The 21,750-nt window shown below is 43.1% G+C and overlaps 1 protein-coding gene across 2 annotated transcripts in view; it reads left to right on the top strand.

Annotated features, from left to right (window-relative positions):
- Positions 1-9,792, top strand: part of hip1 (huntingtin interacting protein 1) — a 42,202-nt gene extending 32,410 nt beyond the window's left edge. For both annotated transcript variants that reach the window (XM_070829180.1, XM_070829181.1), the window contains exons 21-31: positions 696-803; positions 1,806-1,942; positions 2,155-2,265; positions 2,573-2,631; positions 4,137-4,230; positions 5,120-5,220; positions 5,483-5,588; positions 5,779-5,902; positions 6,127-6,188; positions 6,746-6,863; positions 6,954-9,792. In XM_070829180.1, coding sequence (XP_070685281.1) covers positions 696-803; positions 1,806-1,942; positions 2,155-2,265; positions 2,573-2,631; positions 4,137-4,230; positions 5,120-5,220; positions 5,483-5,588; positions 5,779-5,902; positions 6,127-6,188; positions 6,746-6,863; positions 6,954-6,964 — 1,031 coding nt within the window. In that variant the 3' untranslated portion in view covers positions 6,965-9,792. The remainder of the gene's footprint in view (positions 1-695; positions 804-1,805; positions 1,943-2,154; positions 2,266-2,572; positions 2,632-4,136; positions 4,231-5,119; positions 5,221-5,482; positions 5,589-5,778; positions 5,903-6,126; positions 6,189-6,745; positions 6,864-6,953) is intronic.
- The last annotated feature ends 11,958 nt before the right edge of the window (positions 9,793-21,750 follow it).

Genomic DNA, 21,750 nt, shown 5'->3' with positions numbered 1-21,750 from the left:
CAGCAATAAAGCCACGCCATGGCACATCCAGACGCAGCAGCTGCAGCTCCTTCAGCCTTCGCTGCATGCTTAATCTGCTCGGTTTTTACCTTTATTGCTGAAATACATTAAATATATTTTGACGGCCGCAGCCATGCCTCCAATTTTTCCTGGTGTTTTCCTTTCCCCTTGCGTCCCCTGTGCATCCATGTTTGTTTCTGTGTCTGTGGAGTGGGTGTGATTCAGCCTACATGTGAAACCTGTACACTCAAAAGTCTTTGCTACTCGGAACCTTTCCAGTGCCACGTTGTAGAAAGTACTGCAGCCCTACAGACTGGATATTATTCTGTCTCAGTCTGTCTTTGCATGTTAAATGCTGTACGCTGTGGAGGTGATATGTTTTTAGTGCATAAAAGAAATCACTGCCCTCTGAGCTGACATCTAATTTCAATAGCCTTGGTGGTTTTGAAATTCTGCTCACCCTGAGATATAGGCCAGGGTTTTGTTGTTATTTCTATTGGTGGATGTAAGAAACCTGCCTTTCAAGCTGAACATCATTTTTGAAGTTTTATAAGAAATCTGTTCACAGTTCACAGGAGAGAATCTGTGATCAAAGTTCAAAAGAAGCTTTTAAACAGCAGCATTTGAATTCAAATGTACCTCCTTTGTGTAGTTTCTGCTTTAATCTAAAGGTTTTGAATGATTTGCCTCTGTAGATGTATCTGAGCTGGTGCGAGTGGTGACCCAGTGTGGCCACCTGGTGGGCGACACTGTTGTTCAGGGTAGTGCCACCTCCCACATGGTGCCTGTGGAGCAAGCTGATGGTAAGTGTGCATTGTGTGTGTGTGTGTGTGTGTGTGTGTGTGAGAGGGAGAAATGATCAGGTTGTATTCTCCAGGTCTGTCTTGATGTTAATCTGGGAGTCAGTCGCCCTGACTTGTGCATGTTCTGACATGTCTTCAACTGGTTTATGTCTCTTACATGTCTACAACATGGGTGGGTTATGTAAGTTAAAACCATTATATACATTAAAGCTTGTGTCTTATCAAAATGATCCTCTGGTGAGTCTCTCATAATACCTCGTATCAGTCATGAGTTCCAAATAGCTTAGAGTAGAATTTTAAACCTAAACGTGCATGAAATGAGCAAAGTTGCTGCCTTCACACAGTAATCTTTGCAGGATTTGCTTTCTTGGGAGGTGTTAGCAGTCTGAGCAAGTCTCAACATGCCCAAAATATAATGGAGATCTGGCCAGTAGTCTTATCAGTGCAACAAAAAACAGACGTGTAGGATTGAAACTGGGTCGAACTGGAGCTGTGTCGGTAGCTGTGGCTCTGTAAATCGATGGAGAGTGCATCAGGCCTGTGTTTGTTTGCACTTTGCTGAAACATTTGAGTGCAGCATTTGAAAGTCTGTGTACAGTGTGATGCAAATCGTCTGGCTGCCCTGCATCTGAAAAACAGGCCAACAGCTGCTGTAGAGGTAGTTTTGATTTCCCTCTCTCCCCCCCTCCATCAGAACGGCTGTTTCAGCTGTTAGTTGACACTTAGCCTGAGGAGATGTCAGTATAATTCACACTGCAGCTGCAGCCACTAGTGGCACTGTTACATGTTACAAGAGTTTACAGAGGACATTACACGGTATTTTGATAGAAAACGGAGTGTAAACGATGTCACAGTATGGACATGTTAGCTTTAACGCTTTAAAATGTATCTTTAGATTATATCTATCAGGAGATGGTCTTCGTGTATGTATGTATATTTTAATGACAGTTATTTGGCCAATAACACATGCATCCCTCCTGTCCTTGTCTCCGTCCCGGTCAGCCCTGTCAGAGAGTGTGAAGGCATGCGGGGCTGAAGCTCTGGCTCTGCTGGGCCAGATGAAGCAGCAGGACGACCTGGCGGCAGCAGACAACGGAAAGCTGAAGGCAGCTCTGGAGGCCATCCGGGCCACTGCAGAGGTCCGCACTTCCTACATGCATACTGTTCCATAATGTTTGTTCTCTGAAATTGGAAAGAAGTTCAATGAAAAGTGTCTCCAAAGTTGCTGTATGATGAAAACAGGAATGTAACTGAATCTAGAGCATGATGAAAGGTTAGGTTATTTAAATGTGCGCTGGTTTAACAACTTTTGCAGACTGACTTTAGTCTGTCTTGTTTTGTCTTCACTCAGAAACTTCGTCCCCGGGGTTTGGAGCTACAGCAAGGGGAGCTGGGAGATCTTGTGGAGCAGGAAATGGCTGCCACTTCCGCTGCTGTGGAATCAGCAGCTGCCAGGATAGAGGTGTGTGTTCACGTCTGTGTGCGTGTGTGTGTGTGTGGCTGTGGTCATCTGACGGCAGATGTGTATTGAAATGCACATCCCCGTGTGCGTGTGTGTGTGTGTGTGTGTGTGTGTGTGTGTGTGTGTGTGTGTGTGTGTGTGTGTGTGTGTGTGTGTGTGTGTGTGTGTGTGTGTGTGTGTGTGTGTGTGTGTGTGTGTGTGTCTCTTTGCATGCTGTGTGAAGACGTTGCCCCCTGTTTCACTCTACCGCAGTATTAACTTCAAAGTGTTTTTTTTGTCTCCTTTGTGCCTCTGTGGATCTCAACAGGAAATGCTCAACACCTCTCGAGCAGTTGACACAGGAGTCAAGATGGAGGTCAATGAGAGGTAAAAACGCAGATGAGGGAAACAGACGGGAATCACTTTTTCTGTATCACTTACAAACACAATCGAATGTCTCCCACGTCTATACGCTAAAAAGATGAAGCCTCAAATGAACTGAATACTTTATGAATCGTGCATTTGAATGCGATTCAGGAGAGGATTTGAACAAGACTGATCAAAAAGATCAGCCTCATTACGCTTACAAAGAATATCATGTTTACCTGAAATAGAAATACAGATGACTTGCAAGCAAACGTTTCTATTTTCTAAGGCTTAATCTTGGCTTCTCTCCTCCCCAAACTGTAGTGATAAGTTCCATGAAGATGAAAACAGAAGTTGTAACTTAGGCAAAACTGAAATCATCAGTTAAAGAGAAATGAAAATGGCTAAAAAAAAATCGGAATCTTGAGGAACCGAATCGTCTTTTATTTGTAAATACAGCAAGCCAAACCTGAAGTTATCCATTTGTGAAAGAGCTGACCACAATAAGTAATTAGTGCAAACAAAGACAATGGACTGGAAAAGGAGATAGAGATGCTTTTCAACAAGGCGCATGATATTTTAGTGCAGACGGCCACACGCTGAGAGCTGATGTGAAAAGAATTTTATCAGCTCAGCCACAAAGCTTGAAAGTGAGGACTGAAGCCAGCGTTGCACGTAATGTTTGTCTGCACTACACTTTTTTTTTACGTCCACACGAAATTGAAATGAGTTTAGTCTAGTTTAGTTTTGAATATTCACAATGCCATTCCTTTTTTTCTCTGGGGCAGCTCCGCACACTGTTATCATATTGTAGATGTCTTACACCAAATGGGCGTATTTACATTGTGCTGCTAACAGCTCCAGGAAGTTCAGAAATCTGCTCCAAACTGAACCATCTGAGGGATTTGTTGGCTACATATAAATCTTCACTAGACAGTTGTAGGGTTTGACTTTTTAACTCAGTGCTGCTGCTTTTGCCTCATAGTGATGTGTGTGTGCGTGCATGTCGTGCACTTCAGATTTGTATTTGTTATTTAAACTCTAAAAAGTGAAAAAATATGTATTATTCATGCAGTCTGTAAAATATTTCTCTTTGTGTGCAAATGAAGCCAATTAAACTTCTCTCTTAGTTATTAATGATAAAAGAGCTGTTTTCTCAGTAACTGCTGCACCTCTGCTATAAGATATAATTAAGAAAAGAAGCAAACAACCAGTGCAGCTACAAATGCTACATTGAGAATTTAGGTCAGGGTTGCATCGGTCCCACAATAACTAAACTGTGGGGAAACTAACTGTGATTTGTACAAAGCGAGGAGGCTGATTTCTTCCTGTTTTGAGCTCCGTCTTTCAAAATGGAGCCGGTCTTTGTCAGGTTGACTGGTTTTTATTGGCTATAAGCTGAGAAGACTGGGCCAGAATAAGATGCATTCAGAATATTTGCAGGCACGGCATTGGACGGGCCTCATGATGTTTTAGAAAGATCAGTACGTCAGTGTTTGTGTCCTCTGCTCTGTCGCCCCCTGCAGGATTTTGGCCTCCTGCACAGAGCTGATGCAGGCGATCAAGGAGCTCGTTCTGTCTTCCAAACATCTCCAAAGGGACATCGTGGAGAGCGGCAGGGTGAGTTATGATGCAGTTTTTATTCTTTGGTTCTGTCCCGAATTTGAAGAAGGTTTCATATTCGGAAGATGTCTCATTAGATACTCAGCATCATTTCTCTAATTCCAGCCTCTAACTTCTTCAGAAGTCTTTCAGTTCTAATGGACACATTTCATCTTCACAAATGTCAATTAACAGTTAGAAAACTTAACTTAACTATTCTGTCTAAGGAGGTCACGTATATAGAATATATTTTATGGACTCCCTTTTTCTCACATATTACATTAATAATATCAAATATTAATACGTGGACCCCGGTAGAGCGTCTACCACAAGGCTGAGTCCTTACCGCAGCGTCCAGGTTCGAATCCTTTGCTGCATGTCACCCCCGTCTCTCCCTCATCTTTCCTGTCTCTCTCTATACTGTGTACTATCAAGTAAAGCAAAAGCAATACCAAAAATAATCTGTAAAGAAAAAAAGCAGACTATGCGGCTAAGAAAAAAACACCTCTATAATTAGAATAATATTAGGCACTGGCTGCATTATAATGCAGAGGCTGTATTTATTGCAGGATGTTTTACACATCTTTACAACGCTGTGTGCAGACGAGAGCTGAAACACTGAATTAACTGATCAGTCGATGGCCGAAAGTAATAAACTGATTATCTTTTGGTTTTGGACTGTTGGTCAGACATAACATGACATTTGAATATGTTGCCTTGGATCCTGTGAAACTGTGATTTGCATTTTTTGCCATTTTCGGATGTGTTGTAGACTGATAAATTAATTGACTAATCAATAATGATAATTGGCTTATTAATCTAAAAAGGATCATAGTCATCAGTTTCAGCCCCTGTGCTCATACTGGAGAGTTTAAAAAATGTAATACTTCCCTTCTTTGTCCACCAGGGGGCAGCCACCATGAAGGAATTTTATGTCAAGAACTCCCGCTGGACTGAGGGCCTGATCTCTGCCTCCAAAGCAGTGGGATGGGGTGCCACGGTCATGGTGTAAGTATCAGACCTCCCTTGAGTGTCACTTGCAGAGTATAAAAGCGCTTTACTGCATAAAGTTAGCAGTGGGAAAGTGTGTAGTACTCGGCTGTCGTTACTCTGTGAATCCTAAACGTCCCAAAGAATGAATGAGGTGACCTTTACAGAAAGTACAAACAAAACTGTTCATCAGGTTTTAAGCGTGGAAAGTCTTTAATAAATCAGGCGTTTCTCGCTGTGTCCCCCTTGACTTCATTTACTCTGTGTTGTGTTGCTGCAGAGACGCTGCTGATCTGGTGGTTCAGGGCAAAGGGAAGTTTGAAGAGTTGATGGTGTGTTCACATGAAATCGCTGCCAGCACAGCACAGCTAGTGGCTGCCTCTAAGGTGAGCGTGCATAGATTTCATTCTCCCCGTGGTGTCTAGTCAGTTCACAGCCCTTTTTCCAGCCCTACAACTCCAGTGATCTTACAGAGGATGTGTGCCTACTTGCGTTTTGTACAAGAAAATGGCAAAATAAGCGTTTCCATGTTGTTGATCTCACCTCTCTTGTCTTGTTGCCGTTCTCCCTCTCCAGGTAAAAGCAGACAAAGACAGCGCCAACCTGCACCGCCTGCAGCAGGCGTCCCGGGGCGTCACCCAGGCCACTGCTGCTGTCGTGGCCTCTACCAAGTCTGGGAAGTCCCAGATTGAGGAGACAGGTGAGAGAATCACATGCAAACAAAGATCTCAGAAAGTTAGATTGTTTGGTTTAAAAACTGACAGCTGCTTCACACATGTTTGGATCTGATCGTGGTACAAAATGTCCAGTCATCTCTTCAGACTTTGAGTTTGAAATATGTTTCTAAGTGTGCGGCAGGTCAGACTGATGAGTTCTATGAAAACCTCACAAGGTGTTTGAACATGATTTGTGGTTTGTGTTCAGATACGATGGACTTCTCCAGCATGACTCTCACCCAGATCAAACGACAAGAGATGAATGCACAGGTAAGCAGCCGAATTAATTAATTATTGTTCAGATTAAAAATTAGATTGAGGGATATATAGAGATAAAATAAAGCATATATAAATAAAGTTTCCACATTAGACTCTGAAGGTGCATTGTTTTTCAAACCCATGTGAACACTTCACTCTGTGTTGCCGCTCTGCTCCCCCCTCCGACACTGAAAGAAAAACACAGAAAGGTCTGGACCGGCTCACACACACGGCCCATTGTTGTAAATGCACAGAGGGCTTCTATTTGAAGTGTATTTTTAGGAGTCTAACTAAACCCTGTATAAATGGGGATTGTTAACTGGGTTTTAGAGAACATCCACAGACACAAGGGGAAATCAGACAAAATAATATAACCAGAAAGAACTGTATTTACTACTGCTCTGTCTTACATGTTGGGGTTAAAAGGAAGAATAATTAATTGGTCCAGAAGTCTTGTCTCTGTTCTGTTCTGTGTGTGACTCATAGAAATAATGATGTTTTTTTCATGCTTTGTTGCTGAGAAATGACAAGTGTGCGTCTGTCCCCTGCCTGTGTCTGCGTTTCCTCAGGTTCTGGTCCTGGAGCTGGAGGCTCGTCTGCAGAGGGAGCGAGAGCGCCTGGGCGAGCTGAGGAAGAAGCATTACGAGCTGGCCGGGGTAGCGGAGGGCTGGGAAGAGGGCGAGGACGGTGAGGGCAAAGGGCAACCACGATACAGTGGATATGTACTGTGGTAGTAAAAATGTCAGAAATGACTAAATGTCTCCTCCTTCTCCACAGGCACAGGTTGAGACCTGCCCCCACCCCTCCCCGGTCGCCCCCCCTCCTGTACAAGAAGACCAGCTTTTGCCTGCCTTTCTATTTATACACACTTTTCAGTCTCGTTCTCCCTTGTTTTCTTCTCTCTTTTTCTTGTTTGTTATCTAAGCCAAATTAAAAGGTGCTTCTATTCTAAACCTGCTTCTCCACCCGTGTCCGAAAGCTTCCATGAAGGACGGCACCAAGGGCTCAGCGACGAGGCAGGAGGGGCGGGGGCGGGGCGTCAAAGGGACGAACAATTGGATGTGAGGGAAAGAGGGGGAAAGAAAAGATACAGCACAACTTCACGGCCTCAAAGCCACCCACCCCACCCTCGACCTGGCCTCTCCCCCAGGTCTGTGTCGGTGAGGAGCAGTCGAAGTGAAGTGGACCCGTTCTACCGAGTATTTATTGTCTTTTTTCCTCGCTGGTTTTTAACAACGGCGGAGACGCTACGAGCACAAGTTCTACTCAAGACATCCCAGGATGCACTGCACAAGGGCCGGGCTCTCAGCAGCAAGTGGGGGAGACCAGTGACTGCCCACCGTACCGCCGCCCCCCCATATTGTTGTCTGATGGCGTGCATGCTCTCCTACTAAACCAAGTGTTTCTCCTCCACGTCGTGAGCTCACAAAGCTGCTCTCTGTCTGTCGATGCCCTCTTACTCCCTAGTTTCTTCCTATTCTTTTCTCACTGTGAGTTATCACCTTGTTAAGTCCATACCGCTTCACTGGCTGGTTCACTGGACTTTCTGCCTTTCACCTCTCCACCATTGTAACGACCGTGACTGTTAACTTGAGCCGACCCCTTTTTTTTTGTGTGTGTGTGTGTGTGTGTGTGTGTGTGTGTGTGTGTGTAAATTTAACGGGAGCTGGCATGGAAACTCTTCAAACCACTCCAAACTGTCAGCTTGCAGAGGAGTGGGGGAAAATTGTTTCAGAAGAGGAAAGCTGCACCGTTTTTTTTTTTTTCCTCCTAAAAATCTCCTCCCTGTGAACTACCTCATGCTACATCGTCAGAGGTAGCGGTGCATCATGGGTAGGGGTGATGAGAGAGAACCGTTGCCCAAACACTAACGACATGGGGTAATTTTTGTCATTTTCCCCTTTTACTGGTTAAAGGTCTTTTTATATAGAAAAAAGCAACAACACTTTGAGGTTTGCCAATTTGTTTCCTTAGCAACAACAGTTTCAAGTCTGGCAGTAAAGGCAAAAGTTGTTAAATCAAATTTAAGACTCTTATTGGTGCACATTTTTGCAAATGTCAGCACCACAACAAATCTTCTGAAGCAGCTTTTGAGGTGGAGCCGGGATTTAGTCACACTGGAACGAACTGCTAATGGTGGTGTCTTCTGACAGACAGGTATCCAAGTTTCCTGGAGACGTAATGACTCTGGCTGCAGGGCGACCGTGCTCCTGGAGGCAGGACTGCCTTCCGCTTATTCAGAGAAATCTGCAAAAGCCACATAAGGAAAAAAAACGTTTTTCAGATCAAACTCGAATGTCCGTTTTGGGGAAGTTTAAGGCTGCACAAACCTTTTTATTCATGAAGATTTACATGGTGAATCACATGATCCTGCCTCTCCGACTAACCTACAGGACTGATGGTTGACTGCAGTTTTATAAATTCTTCACTAACTGCATTGCCAGGACCACAATGGACTCTGAAGTATGCAGCACAGGCTGCAGTGTTTTCTATAGCTTCCTCAAGACCAAGTAGCTGTGTATATAAACTACAAGCCTTCTAATCGTTACGCTTTCTTTCTACCCAATAGCATCATTATTTTGCATCTCGCCAAGTGAGGATTCAGTTTCATTGAATTAGGGATACAAAATGGTGCACATGAACGCCACACACGACTAATATAAGTCATTATTTCCCACAAGAGGTTGTTATTTAACTGAGATTCCCACAGAGACTGATGGACTGACTTTCAGCTTGTTGCCAGTGGACTCCGAGAGAAAACAGTTCATGCCTTTTGTGTGAACCATGAGACGAGCAGGCACACCTTATTTCTTCTTTCCGTTTGATGATGCCGATGGTGATTCTCTCTGAGTTTGTCTCTCTCTGTGTCTTAACATACTTTAGTGGTTTTGACGCACCGCTTCAGCTGTGTATCTAAAAAAGTTGTGACACTGGTTTATTTAACAGACGCTGGTCAAATAGTATTTGCCGATAATTTCGATAATTCTTTAAAAAACAAAGAAACACTTGGAGAGGCAGATGGGTGTGATAAAAGACAGACGGGAAATTTGTTTTATTAATCAGAATTTGACGCCACCCATCTGCTGCTCCGACCAGGTTAAAACCACAGCAAGTAATATTTGCAGTACTGTTCCAGGTCTTTGTATTTAATAATGATTTTAGCTGTGTTCTGTCACTTCTTCCTCACCTGGGCAAAAACGGTAGCTGATTTCTTTAGAAATTGGGATATAAAACAGAAAAAAATGCCACAAAAGAAGGATAGATCTACTTTTTACGGTATTTCAAGTGTCTTGGAAGATGAATTGAAAGCACCTTGAGTGATGTTTGGTTGTATTTTTGCCCAAATATTCTTTATTAACCTCTCACTCTCTCTCTCTCTCTCTCTCTTTCTTTCTCTTTGTCTCTCTCTCTCTCTCTCTGTCTCTCTGGGGTCTGTGTCTGTAGTCCTACCAGCTCAGCCAGCCTTTCAAACTGCCTCACACTGTAGTCAAAGAGAAACAAATACTCACATAGCAACATTGAAATATGTCTTTGTATGATATACTAAAACTATGTTGGTGGGTTTGTTTTTATTTTTTCAGTTTTTAAAATAAACATTTCAACTCGTTAATACAGACTCAGGTGTTGACTGTGGTTTTTGCTGTTAGATCATGAAATGTAACAAGCGAAGAGGCCTGAGATGATGACAGATTTATTATTTTTTTTTAGGTAATTCAGAGAGTAGAGAGCACAGTTGTCCCCGCTCTTCGAACTGATGGTTCCTGTTTTTCCACCATAGTTTTATTCTTGGAAAAGTCAAATATTACATAACAGCTGATTGATAAATTAACTCAGCCGCCGCTCTATTAATCCTCTTACCTGCTGATGCAACGCTCGAGGAGTTCTGAGAAACTGAATAAAGGCTGCACTTAAGCTGTTTTTAGGAGGAGATAATGTATACGTCTATGTGATTAATTTGAATGTGTTCGGCGCAGACACAATCGGGTGCTTGTTTGTGAGCGTGGGATGTGTGTGTTGGCTCAATGACTCTCTTACAGGAGCCGTAACCTCACATCTACATCTGAGCAGAGCTGAAATCCTAAAGCACCTAATTGATTTTTTTCCCGAGGTAGATTCTTTTCCAGTAAAAGCACTGACTACTGCAAGTACTTTGGTGGCATTCAATAAAAATAAAAAAATAAACCTGCTAAATTAGAACCACAAAATGGACTTTGTAGAGAGTGTGCTGTCGCTCCTGCTCCAACCTGCATGTTTTTCCCACAGCAGAAATAAATTATAACACAATATGCCCCACCCGCCCCACAGACAGATATGTTAGAGGCCTTAAATGAATGAACGTAATCTGAAACCACTGTGCTGAGATTACAGAAATCCCTAATCTGGGCTAAAGTGTGCTCCAGGATCAAACACATCATCTTATTTCCTCGTATCTGCAGTGCAACAGGCTCCCACTGAGACAATAACACAGAAACATAGAAGAAACTAGTGTCTCCAAGTTCTTATCGACCTCTATTGATGCTTATTTCCCCCGTTCTGCTTCACTTTATTTTTTTTACTAGAAACACATACTTTGAATGCTGGGTCTGTTGTTTACATGATTAATCCATTCCTATCTCTTCAGACTGTGCAGGCGCTCTGCAGGAGTTGATTCCTCGCTGACGGCTTAACGGGCCACACCTATTGTCAGGTAAGACAAACCAGGTACACACTTCGCTAACCATCAGCCAGGACCATTAACGTCCAGAACAGCAGTCCCTCATTGTTCTGCTGTTCAGGAAATCAGTGAGCTAACAGTGACCGAGCAACAGCAGGCCGACAGCTGTCATCAAGATGCATTCAAACAAATGGTCCGTCCAAACTAGCTCTGGGGTGTCTGACAGGCCTGACACCCTCCCAGGGGTGTTTACAATGGTTTTGGTTTATGGGACCTCTGCTCAGATTGAATGTGGGAGGGGCTACACTGGGATATCTTAATCTGTCCCACCCTAACAGGTGCAACAAAGCCACAGCGAGAGTGATGGAAATCAAAGACACAGCCACACAGTCCAGAGAAGAGCTTTAGTCATACCACCACAGGCGCCCTGAACACTGAGCTAAAGCTTAAAGCCCTGAGACTAAATGTAGTAAAAGATTATCAGGGTAGTCAAAAATGTATCTGAATAAATCAATAATTAATACTACTTTGTTAAATAATTAAATGTAATATTCTATCTTCTTCTTTTTCCTACTTTGTTAGCATTAGCTTCACACACCCTGGACCAATGATGGGAGATTAAAATGATTATTCAATTCAATTATTCAATCCCTTTTATTGTCTTATGTACAGAGAGTTTCACCACACAATGAATTTTCTTGCTTTGCCCTTTCACCTTCAATGCTGCTTCAGTATTTTAAAAGAATAGATAAACAGAAAAAGAAAGGAGAGATATATAACTGGTAGCTATACATTTTACACATGCGGTTAAAAAATATGTTTTAGAAGAAAAACTGTACATAAGTACAAGTGATATATACATCAATAAATCAAGTTTTGATTTAATCTGATCAAAAGGTGAACTTTACATTCTCTCTTTACTCTCATTGATGTGTTCACTTCTGTTTTTAATATGCCTGTTCAGCTTTTAGTACATTTGTGAGTTTCGGGGCTTCACATTTGGCTCGTCAGCAGACCAACGTAAGAAGAATTTCCCCAGTTTCTGTGGTTTCAAAGGGCCTTCTACCTTCTCACTTGCTACTTTACACCATTGTTCAAACTATAAATTGAGCCTTGGTTTTCTGTTTGTCTTCACTCCCAACAGTTGACATCCGCTGCTAACTTGTTAGACTTAAAAGTAGTTTTTGTTTGCTAACTCAAATGACACGAGGCTAAAAGCAAAAATCTTGGCCTGTCTCTGCAGACCAAAACACGTCTTAAAAACCAGCCCCTGATCTTGAAAAGCCGAGCTCTCTATCAGCACCGCTTGTCCTCTGCTTGTGCCAGTTTCTTGGTATCACCTCTTGTCCACATTCAGCCGGTAGACAGCAGGTTACCTCTGATCTGATTTACATGTGGTACAGTATGCAGTGGTGCTGTGTTGTTTTGCTCTGTGCTGCTCCTCTGCCTCATGGGTAATGTGGTGGGTGGTGCCTGTAAGAAAGACAGGCTGAGCTATTTATAGTCTCTGCAGTCCTGAGCTGGGCTGCCTTACAGCAGGTCTCCTGGCAGCAGCAGCAGTAGCAGCAGCAGCAGCAGCAGCGTCTCCGTGTTTGTCTCCCCTCTGCTCTCCGACACAAGCGGCTTCCATCAGGGACCGAGCAGCCTCACACACACACTAATACTTTAAAACACACCGACATTACAGCCCGTCACTCATGATGTGGCTGCACAGGAGGGAATAAAGGTCTTACTGCAGAACTGTGCTGCTGAAACAACATCTACAACATGTAGACGGCCGATGTAATGACATGTAAAATGTTGAGCAAGCAGCAAAAGAAATATGGCTTCAAACACTGGGATTAGCTGCTGAACTGAAGTGGTTGTTTTTAATGCTGTTTCAGAAGTTTCCTGCAGACACAAATATAATTTTAGAGCAAAGATGTCTCCATCCTGTTAAATACCTTCTGTCTAAGTGAGTCCTCATAAATGTTACTGTCATTGTCATTTTCTTTTTCCAAGAAATGTCCAGGATTAGTTTGGAAAGAATATATGAGTTTGCTGCCCTGGAATCAAGAAGAGTTATTTATTTATTTTACAAAATACCTGAAACAAGGTGATTTTCATCTGAGATGAGTTGATGAATTGTTTTAGAAAAAAATAGCTTTAAAGACTCAAACTGCTAATAATTCATTGCAGTAAAATAAATGAATGCATTTTAAGTCATCATGACATCATTTACATCACACAATTTATTTTCCGGTGTTGCGTTTCTCAGCAGACTGTCACAACAAAACAACAGCAACATGATCACAAGACACCAAAGTTCTCCAAATTTATAATTAACCTTTTATCTTTTTCTTCTTCAGATTTTCAGCTTTCTGAGTCTTATTCCCACCCTCTGTGTTATCGTAGTTTCAGCAAACAAAGATAAATACCTCTTATTTACAGTTGTTTTTTTACTTGACAGTAGTAGTACACAATGTTGATGGATTAGAGAGATGAAATGTGTTCCTGAGTGGGATTCAGGTCCACATAGTTTCACACTGTGCACTTCGGTTTTATTCATCTTCTTACCCACGCTTACAAGGATTAAGTTGGACTTTGATCCCTGTTTCTCCAATGCAGATTTACCGCTGAATTAGACTGGATTGAGGGGGTGTTTTCATCAGCATGAATTGCCTTTTCTTCATCATCTGTGTGCCTGGAAACATGTGACAATGTTGTCATGGAGATGAGGTACAGGTACAGCACATGAGACTCAGACCATCGATGTGTTTCGGAGACAAAAGTGAAACTTTTCTGTTATCAGCAATTTTAGCTGTACCAAGTTGATTAGTGATGGTCAGTGATTATTTGCATTTAGTTTGATACAACAAGAAAAATGTGTATGGTTTACCAAATTAGCTCTTCAGTTATTATTATTGTAATTTAAAACGTTCAATCATCACGTCTGCTCTTCACACTAAAAATGCTCCTGGTCACAATGGGATTATTATACTCAGAAGCCAAATAAACCAAACCACATTCATTTAAAGCCAGTAAAATTACCCACTGCCTATTAGCTAAATTGCTTTTTTGATTTATGGATCTGGAAAAAAAGAAAGACAAATCATTCTCCAGCTCATCTGGTCAGAGTCGAGACATTTGTTCATGTTGAATGTCACCTCAGACATGTTTGAAGACACTAATCATGTGTGTCAGATATGGTTTTTCCTCAAAAAAGATCAATTACTTTACTAATTCTTAACTTAAATCTACAGTTTCAGAATCACTGAATATGAAAATATTTTTCATTTCAAAAGTTTAACTGTTGGACACAAAATGTCTCTTATTTCACTGTAAAGTCATTTTTTTTAGTGCATGTGCACTGGAGGCTTCCATGTCACAATGTGTAAGTTGCATATTGGACAAGAACCGACTTCGGTGATTCTTGGACTGCAGGAAAAACAAAAAGAATGTTTTTGTATCTTTCATTTCTTTCCCATGTGTGCAGGTGCTTTGTTTTCTACAGTTTACCACAGCTGCCATTCCCTCACACACACACAAAACACACACAAGCAGCTTCTTATACCTGATTGGACACTGGGGGAATCTCAGAGACTGTATTTGCTGTAAATGTCATAAATCCTTAGGTAGGTAGGTAAATTGTGACCTATATTCTGTCCACACTTTATAGATAATAGTGGGCATTGTCCTGAGCCCAGCTGCTGTAACACAGTGTACAGAGGAATTCAGGTTGTGAAGGACACCTGAAAGGAACAAACTTTGCATAGTGAAAGTGTCTGAATGCTCTTACTGTTTATGGAGGGCTTTATCTGAGTCGGAGCGTCAGCCTCCTGAACGGCAAAGTGTCATCACTCAGGCCGCCCTCACTGAAGGCCTTTGAATGCATTGTTTTGTGCTTGCCTTGCACATTGCTCTCTACCAACGCCGGCCTCGGCCTGCTTTTTGAGAGCCTGATACAGATATGAGGTCGGAGGATGAGGGGAAAAAAAGCCTTCCCCTCTCTGCTGAGGCCTGTTGGCTCTTCTAGTAAAAAAAAAAAAAACAAGCAGGCAGCACTCTGCTTCCTTCAGGGGCAGATGATTCCCGTCACAAAGAAGGAAGAGCCACAGAGGTAGCTTTTAGATGCTGGAGTAGACGATCACCTGGGGAGGCTTCGTGGCTTCCTTTCAATCAATATCTGGTGCCACTTAGGTGTATAAAAGAAGCTTTTGGAAGTGAGACAGTATATTGTTATTTACTGGAAATAGCAGCGGGTTGCTGTTCTTTGTGCTAGCAGTGAGCAGACTTCAAGGAGAATGAAAAAGCATTGTCTGTGTGATGCAGCTGCAAAAGTAAATTAAAGCAATTAATCAGGGAGAACAGCATCATAACATGGCACGTCGCTGCCATTTGTATTGTGTTTTGTCCTTTAGCAATACTGAGGCATCGCAGCGGTGGTTTTATGTGCATGTGTGTGTGTGTGAGAGACTGTGTGTTTGTTTGTCTGTGTGATGGATGATTACTCTGTGAGCCATTAGAGACTTTCGAGACTTCCGCAATGTCTGCATTTGTGAGGACCAAATGTTTAAACAGTTTAAAAGAATAGTTTTGGGAGATATGCTTATTCGCTTGCTTTGCAGAGAAGAGAGAGAGAACGGCGATACTATTCTCAAGCCTGCGTGGTGAATATGTTAAAAGATGGCGAATGGATGTTTTTAGCTTCAATTGAAAGAAGAGCAAAGAACTGGACTGGCTTCAACAGCAGTTTTAAGAAAGTTTTATGGTTTGTTGATCTGAGTGGTTGAAGTTAGTCAGTCACCTGCCAAGTATTTTGCACATCCACCTTTTACAAGCAGGTTCTACAGATGATTTCCCAGAAGGTTCTGTGTAACAAAACCATCTGCCGTGTCAGGTCAGACCCCCTCACCCAGGTGATCTAGGTAGCACTACTCGTGACTCTCCTCTCCTAATCCACAACCACTGTGAGGCCATTTCAGCAGCCTTACTGACCTGCTGACCCCTGGAATGCCTAGCGTTTCGACATCCCACCTCGATTGGCTCACACCACCTTGCTCGCCACCGTTGCTTCGGCATTGCTCCACCAGCTCGGCATTTGCCCTCTTCCTCTCCTCCTTAAGGCGATCCTCTCACCGGACGGTGAGTTCTAGGAGGATGACTTGCTTGGAGGCTACCGAGAATAGCCCCATGTCTGGCCTCAGTGTTGTTGTTGTTGTTGCAAGATGTTCTGGGAACTTGACTTGGGGAAGCAACTTAACCTTCAATTCCAAGTCTTGTGCTATTGTGAGCAGGCCGGCAAAGCTGGTCCTGTCCTGGAGGCTGGTGTTGGCTTTTCCCCTGACAAAAGTCTTCTTTGCTTGGCGGAGGCGCTTGCAGTGGCTGGATCCTATTGCAGATGGTGTCCGCTGTAGCCTTCAGGACATGGTCATGGGGCCAGCGGCAGCATTTCTCCCCCAAGGCTTTTGAATAGCAGCTGAGGAAGTGCTCCGTGCCTCTCTACGGGCACAGCGAGGTGGGTTTTTCCCCAGTTTGGAATTTCCCCAATTTGGTCTGGCTTGGTAGAAATCGTAGACGGCCTGGATCAAGAATCTGAGTATATGGTGCTCAGCTTTACACAGATTGGTCCACAAGACCTTGCGTTCCTCTACTTACTCCCATCGTGTCCAGGCTCTCTGTTGCTGCAGCTCAACTGATAAGATAAAAACCACATTGTGCAACACTTTATCATCCACTTTTCTGTTAAAAGTTCAGTCTTATTATTTTAAGTTACATTTATTTGCATAATGGTCATAATTATTTGCTTTAATTGACTTTTAAAATGCTGAATATGCTAAGATAGGCCGATGAAGTGGAGTGTAGTAAAGCTGTATTAAAGGTTCTCATATGTATGTAGATGCAACAGCGTGTGTGAGTCTGTGTGTGTGTGTGTGTGTGTCTGCAGGCCTGAGGCAACCAACACCATGTCAGTTTTCAAGTCCTTATTTGCCCCCCTGTAAAGTGCAGTGTGTGTGTGTGTGTGTGTGTGTGTGTGTGTGTGTGTGTGTGTGTGTGTGTGTGTGTGTGTGTGTGTGTGTGTGTGTGTGTGTGTGTGTGTGTGTGTCAGCAGAGCAGACTGTCTGTTTTAGCCTGCAGGACTGTACAGCATGTCTCTACATGCAGACCTGATTGTGTGTTTTCATTAGCATGGCTCCTAAGATGTTAACATCTCATTTTACATGTTAGATTCTGAGAAAGCACCTGAACAGACAGTTGCAGAAAAACCTTGAATGAGTGCAAAACTGTCTTTAAACCCAGTGTGACCCAGATGTGATCTCACCCTGCTGCCACAACGTATGTGAACATCTGTACAAATCTAGGTCACATAGGGTTATAAATCACATTGGGTGTTGTGTCCTGCTTTGCCCATTTTCACATCAAATTTAATCATTACACATGTATAGTAATCCAGACAGTCAGCCCCTGCCCTACTTTTGCATCCGAGGGAGAGACAGACGCACAGACATAAACATAGACATCAACACCGAGAGGCGGTCAGGTCAATCAAAGAGACAGAGGAGGGGTGGGCACGGCAGACCCAGACAGTGCATGACACTGACTCCTCCACTGCTCTGCTTTAGGAAACAGAGGGAGAGAAAGACAGGGTTGCTAGGAGACCTTGTCCAATGCAAACACAGCACCATCTGCTGCAGTGAGATTTGGAGTGGGTTAGCCAAGTTGGACAGGGAGAGAAATCAGCCCAGAGGAGGATCATTGGAAACAACACTACAGGGACAGAGAGAGGAGGGACAGAGGACAGAGGGCGGAGAGGAAGGGATAAAGTATGATAATGGAAGATGAAAGGGAGACAAGAAAAGAAAGATATGTGAGTGGAGGGGAGAGGGAATTAGGAAGAGAAGGGAGAACAGGGAGGGAGGGGAGGAAAGCAAACGTGACGCGAAGCCCGATTAATGTATGACTAACAGGTGTGACTCTTATATCACCCACTCATAACCCTCCTCCTCCGCACACACACACACACACACACACTAACACACACAATACACAAATCCATTCTCACAGAAAACATCATCTTGTTGTTTTTTCCCAGTCCCCCTAATAGTAACAGATGATGCACTTGTTACCATGGGGACAATAAAATGTCACCATCAGATATCACCGTTGTGTCGCAGAAGGCTTTGTGCCCACGTTGTCTGAAGACGATATTGCCTGAGTTCACACAAACCACACAAACCAAATCCACTTCAGAATTAGTGTGAATGACTCATTCCTCTCACCATTACTGTTATTACTGACGTATTTTAATTAGGCAGCGGTGTTATTAGTGTAGCTGAAGCTGCACTCGCGTCTATCATCTGCAAAAACAAAGCATCATCATCATAAGGTTCATGTGAGTTATCTGTGACGCAAGACTGCGATTTGTGCACAAGAACCACTTTGATCTCTTAAAGGGCCTCTGCAGTTTTACATGTGGTGCTTTAAATCAAAAGCTTTAGAGAGAAGAAACAACACATTAATCCTCACACAAAGCCATAAAACATACAGCCTTTACTGCTACAGCCTGACTTGCTCTGGCATAATAATAGTTAATGTTAAGTAATATTAGCTTACTTTAGATATTACTGTCCTCCAAAGCCAAAAAAACAATAATTACAGTACATATTTGCTCAAAATTGACCTGAATCTCACTTTCTGACATCACATCTTTCCATAAACATTATTGTGTAATTTCTGGGGAAAGACAGCATAAAAAGTTTCACAAGATCGAGAAAAGAGAAGTAAAAACCAAACAGCTGGGACTGCTCTCCTGCCAGCAGCCTCTGGCTGGTTTCATGTGGTTTATTAACCTTCACATCACATATTCAATGTATTTAAGCAAAGATTAATTTATTAAACTAGCTCATTAAATGATCAAGACAGCTTAAGTATAGAAAAGATGTATTTGTTTTTAAAATGTCCAAATATTTTGTCTTGCAGATTCCAGTGTTTTTGTAGCTGGACTCATACTAGGCACTAAAAGTCAGCGTATCTCGGCCTCTGCTGTATCAATTTTATCAATTATTTTCCACAATCAGCCTTTTGTGAGTGGCCCAGTTCAGATGCTGAATCACTTGAGTGCCCCTTTAAAGTGTGTGACACCCGATATCAACACTTAAGGCAGCACTGGAAAAACAACAAACACTATATTCTGTACAGATATCAAGGTGCATTTTATTAGATGAAGATCCAATGATATATAGTCAACATCAGCATCCTCCTTTACAAAAGACATTAAAATTGAAACATTTTCAGTAAAAAAGTAGTATCGTACAGCCAATGTGGGGTACCAGAGAGAAAGCATGACATGACCTAAATCATATTCATTCATCATCGTATGGATCATAGATAAAACACAATACATTAACACTATTTACAGTCTGTAACACAGAGGTTGACATGAATGGTAATCCTCGTGGTGAATACAGTAAATAGAATATATTCATATATTAAGATCTTTTGTTTACAAAATCATAATGCATTATATATATCACAGAGAAAGGCTATCCACAACCTTGGCTTTCAGCTATACACACCCCCTAGTTTTGCCCAAGCAAAATGAAACGTTTTGTTTGGTCAATTTATTGTTGATGGGTGGGTTCTTTGGTTGTGCTGGGTTCAATGTCGCAGCCTCAGCGGTCAGCTGCTGAGCGTCACCGCAGAGAGTTATTTGTTTAGGTTTGGTCGGAGAATATTGAACAGGACAACTTCTTGAGCAATGTTCTCAGCAACGGGAAACTGCGTGTGAGAAACAGGGCAAAACTAATGTTGCTTTTCTAAACCAGGATCGCATTTAATCTGAAATGCTTGTGTGCCACTGCAGAGGGATCTCACAGCTCTAATGGACCGAGATGAAACTGATGTTGTATTACAGCACAAGGTTTCATCGCAACTCTAATACACACAAAAAACGTCTTCACAAAAACGTGATGAGGACCGAGCACAAAAGTGGTCAGAACACTTGTTTTACTTCAAGCATGCATTAATGTTGCATCTCCGTGGGATGGAAGCAGCTGTAATGGATTCTCTCATTTGAAAATTTGAAAATTTCCATCAGAGAATAACACATCCAGCACATTAAGTAGGATCCTGGCCTTAGCAAAGAAAAGACAGCATCAAGGTACCTGAGCAATGCTTCCCATTAATGCTACCTCAAATATCACCCAGGTATCAGAACTTGAAGGCCCCTGACGCATGAAGAATATTTAGTATGCTAAAGGTGGGCAAAAATGACAAAGAAAAACTGATCTGAAAATGGGGAAAACCTAAGAAGATACGTTGTTGGTGCGTTGAGGAACAAAAGAATAGGTGAGTAGTAGTAGTCTGGTCTACATTGTTTCACAATGTTTCCCAGTTGGTTTGTAATAATGTTTTGTGAGCGCCAGTTGATGATCGGTGTAACAGCAGATAAACAGCAGTCATCCCAGACTGAAAGAGAGCCTAAGAGTGATAGGAGGATTACGTTTTATACATATGCATCTACAGTACACACATCTGTGGTCATGTATATACCTCGTAACTTCAGTAAAAGTAATTACTTACTTTTCGTGTTGATTTTTTTTTTTGTACTATTTGCGTTTTCCCTCGGCCCATGAAACCAGTCATGCATTGGCCATTTGTTTTTCAGTTTCTTCAAATCAAACTGTCTACAATTTACATGATAGCAGGGGTTGCGTTTGTGTCTGGCTGACCACTAGCTGCCCGCCACCCCCCTCCACCCCCAGCCTGCAGAGCCCCGTCACCTTTGCTCATCGACCTACGACAGCAGAAAGATGCTCACAGTGCTCGCAAACCTTTGGGAATCCCAGCCAAAGTTGTTCACCTGAGACACGCTTATGTTGTGTAATTCTATCTGGCCAAGTAACAAAGGTGGACGCAGCGATGCGTCCGCCGCCACCAGACATACACGGGAAGGATCAGCAGATCACTTTACACGACTCATTGTATCCGAGGATGAATAAAACCCAGGGGAGCTGCTTTGCTGCTGCGAGGTTTTAGGACAACTGTCTGTCTGTATCTCTTTCACTCTCGGCCCACCCTTGCCCATCCTGTGCTGCATCGCTGGCAAGACATGAAGTGGATCCCAGCCAGAAGCCATCAAAGCCACCGCATAACTGGGATCAGGATCTTCCTCTCCCCGTCGCGTTGAGTGAGCGGCCTGGCCAGGCGGCAATCCCCGCGCCCAACCTCCCCACCCCCTCCCCTGCCACAACCCAACACCCATGTGCTCGGGCCTCCGTGCCAAGCCTCAGCGCCAGGCCTCATCATTGGCCCAGCTGGCATGGCCCCGATCAGCTGGATTTGCTATAATCATCTTAAGTCATCTCATTCAAGCTGGGGACAGAGTGAATGCCCGTCAGCTCCTCAGCCAAGGCCAATGAAATGAACCAGCCCAACTGGCCACCTTCTTACTAAATTTCTGCCATATGACCTGTTAAAAACTGGTTTTAGCATTACCGTTAGACTAAGTAGAATACTTCACACTATGAAGATGTCTCCTAGTGGGTATAGAGGGAGTGTTGCCACCTTTTAAAGAGCTATCAAATCATGTGTCGGTTAAAAAGAAAAAAGAGACGTCTTGTCTTGCTGGCCAGTTACCTAGTCCTGCTAGCTGCTTACAAGCCTGCCTGGTCTGTCTCTCTGTCAAGCTGGGATGTCTGGGACCTTGATGTGTGTGTGTGTGTGTGTGTGTGTGTGTGTGTGTGTGTGTGTGTGTGTGTGTGTGTCTGTGTGTGTGTGTGTGTGTGTGTACACATCAAGACGCGTGGTAGGGAGGGATGGGCAGAGAGTTACAGAGGTTAATGGTAAATCAGCCAAACCAAAGTCACACACTCACCCACCACACACAAGCTCCCCTCCCTCCATCCCTCCCTTACCCCACCCCTCCCTTCCTCCCTCCAA

This window comes from Pempheris klunzingeri, chromosome 4, assembly GCF_042242105.1.
Source record: "Pempheris klunzingeri isolate RE-2024b chromosome 4, fPemKlu1.hap1, whole genome shotgun sequence".
In the NCBI taxonomy this organism is placed as follows: domain Eukaryota; kingdom Metazoa; phylum Chordata; class Actinopteri; order Acropomatiformes; family Pempheridae; genus Pempheris; species Pempheris klunzingeri.
The sequence above is the reverse complement of the archived record's forward strand: the minus strand, read 5'-3'. Positions and strand labels throughout refer to the sequence as shown.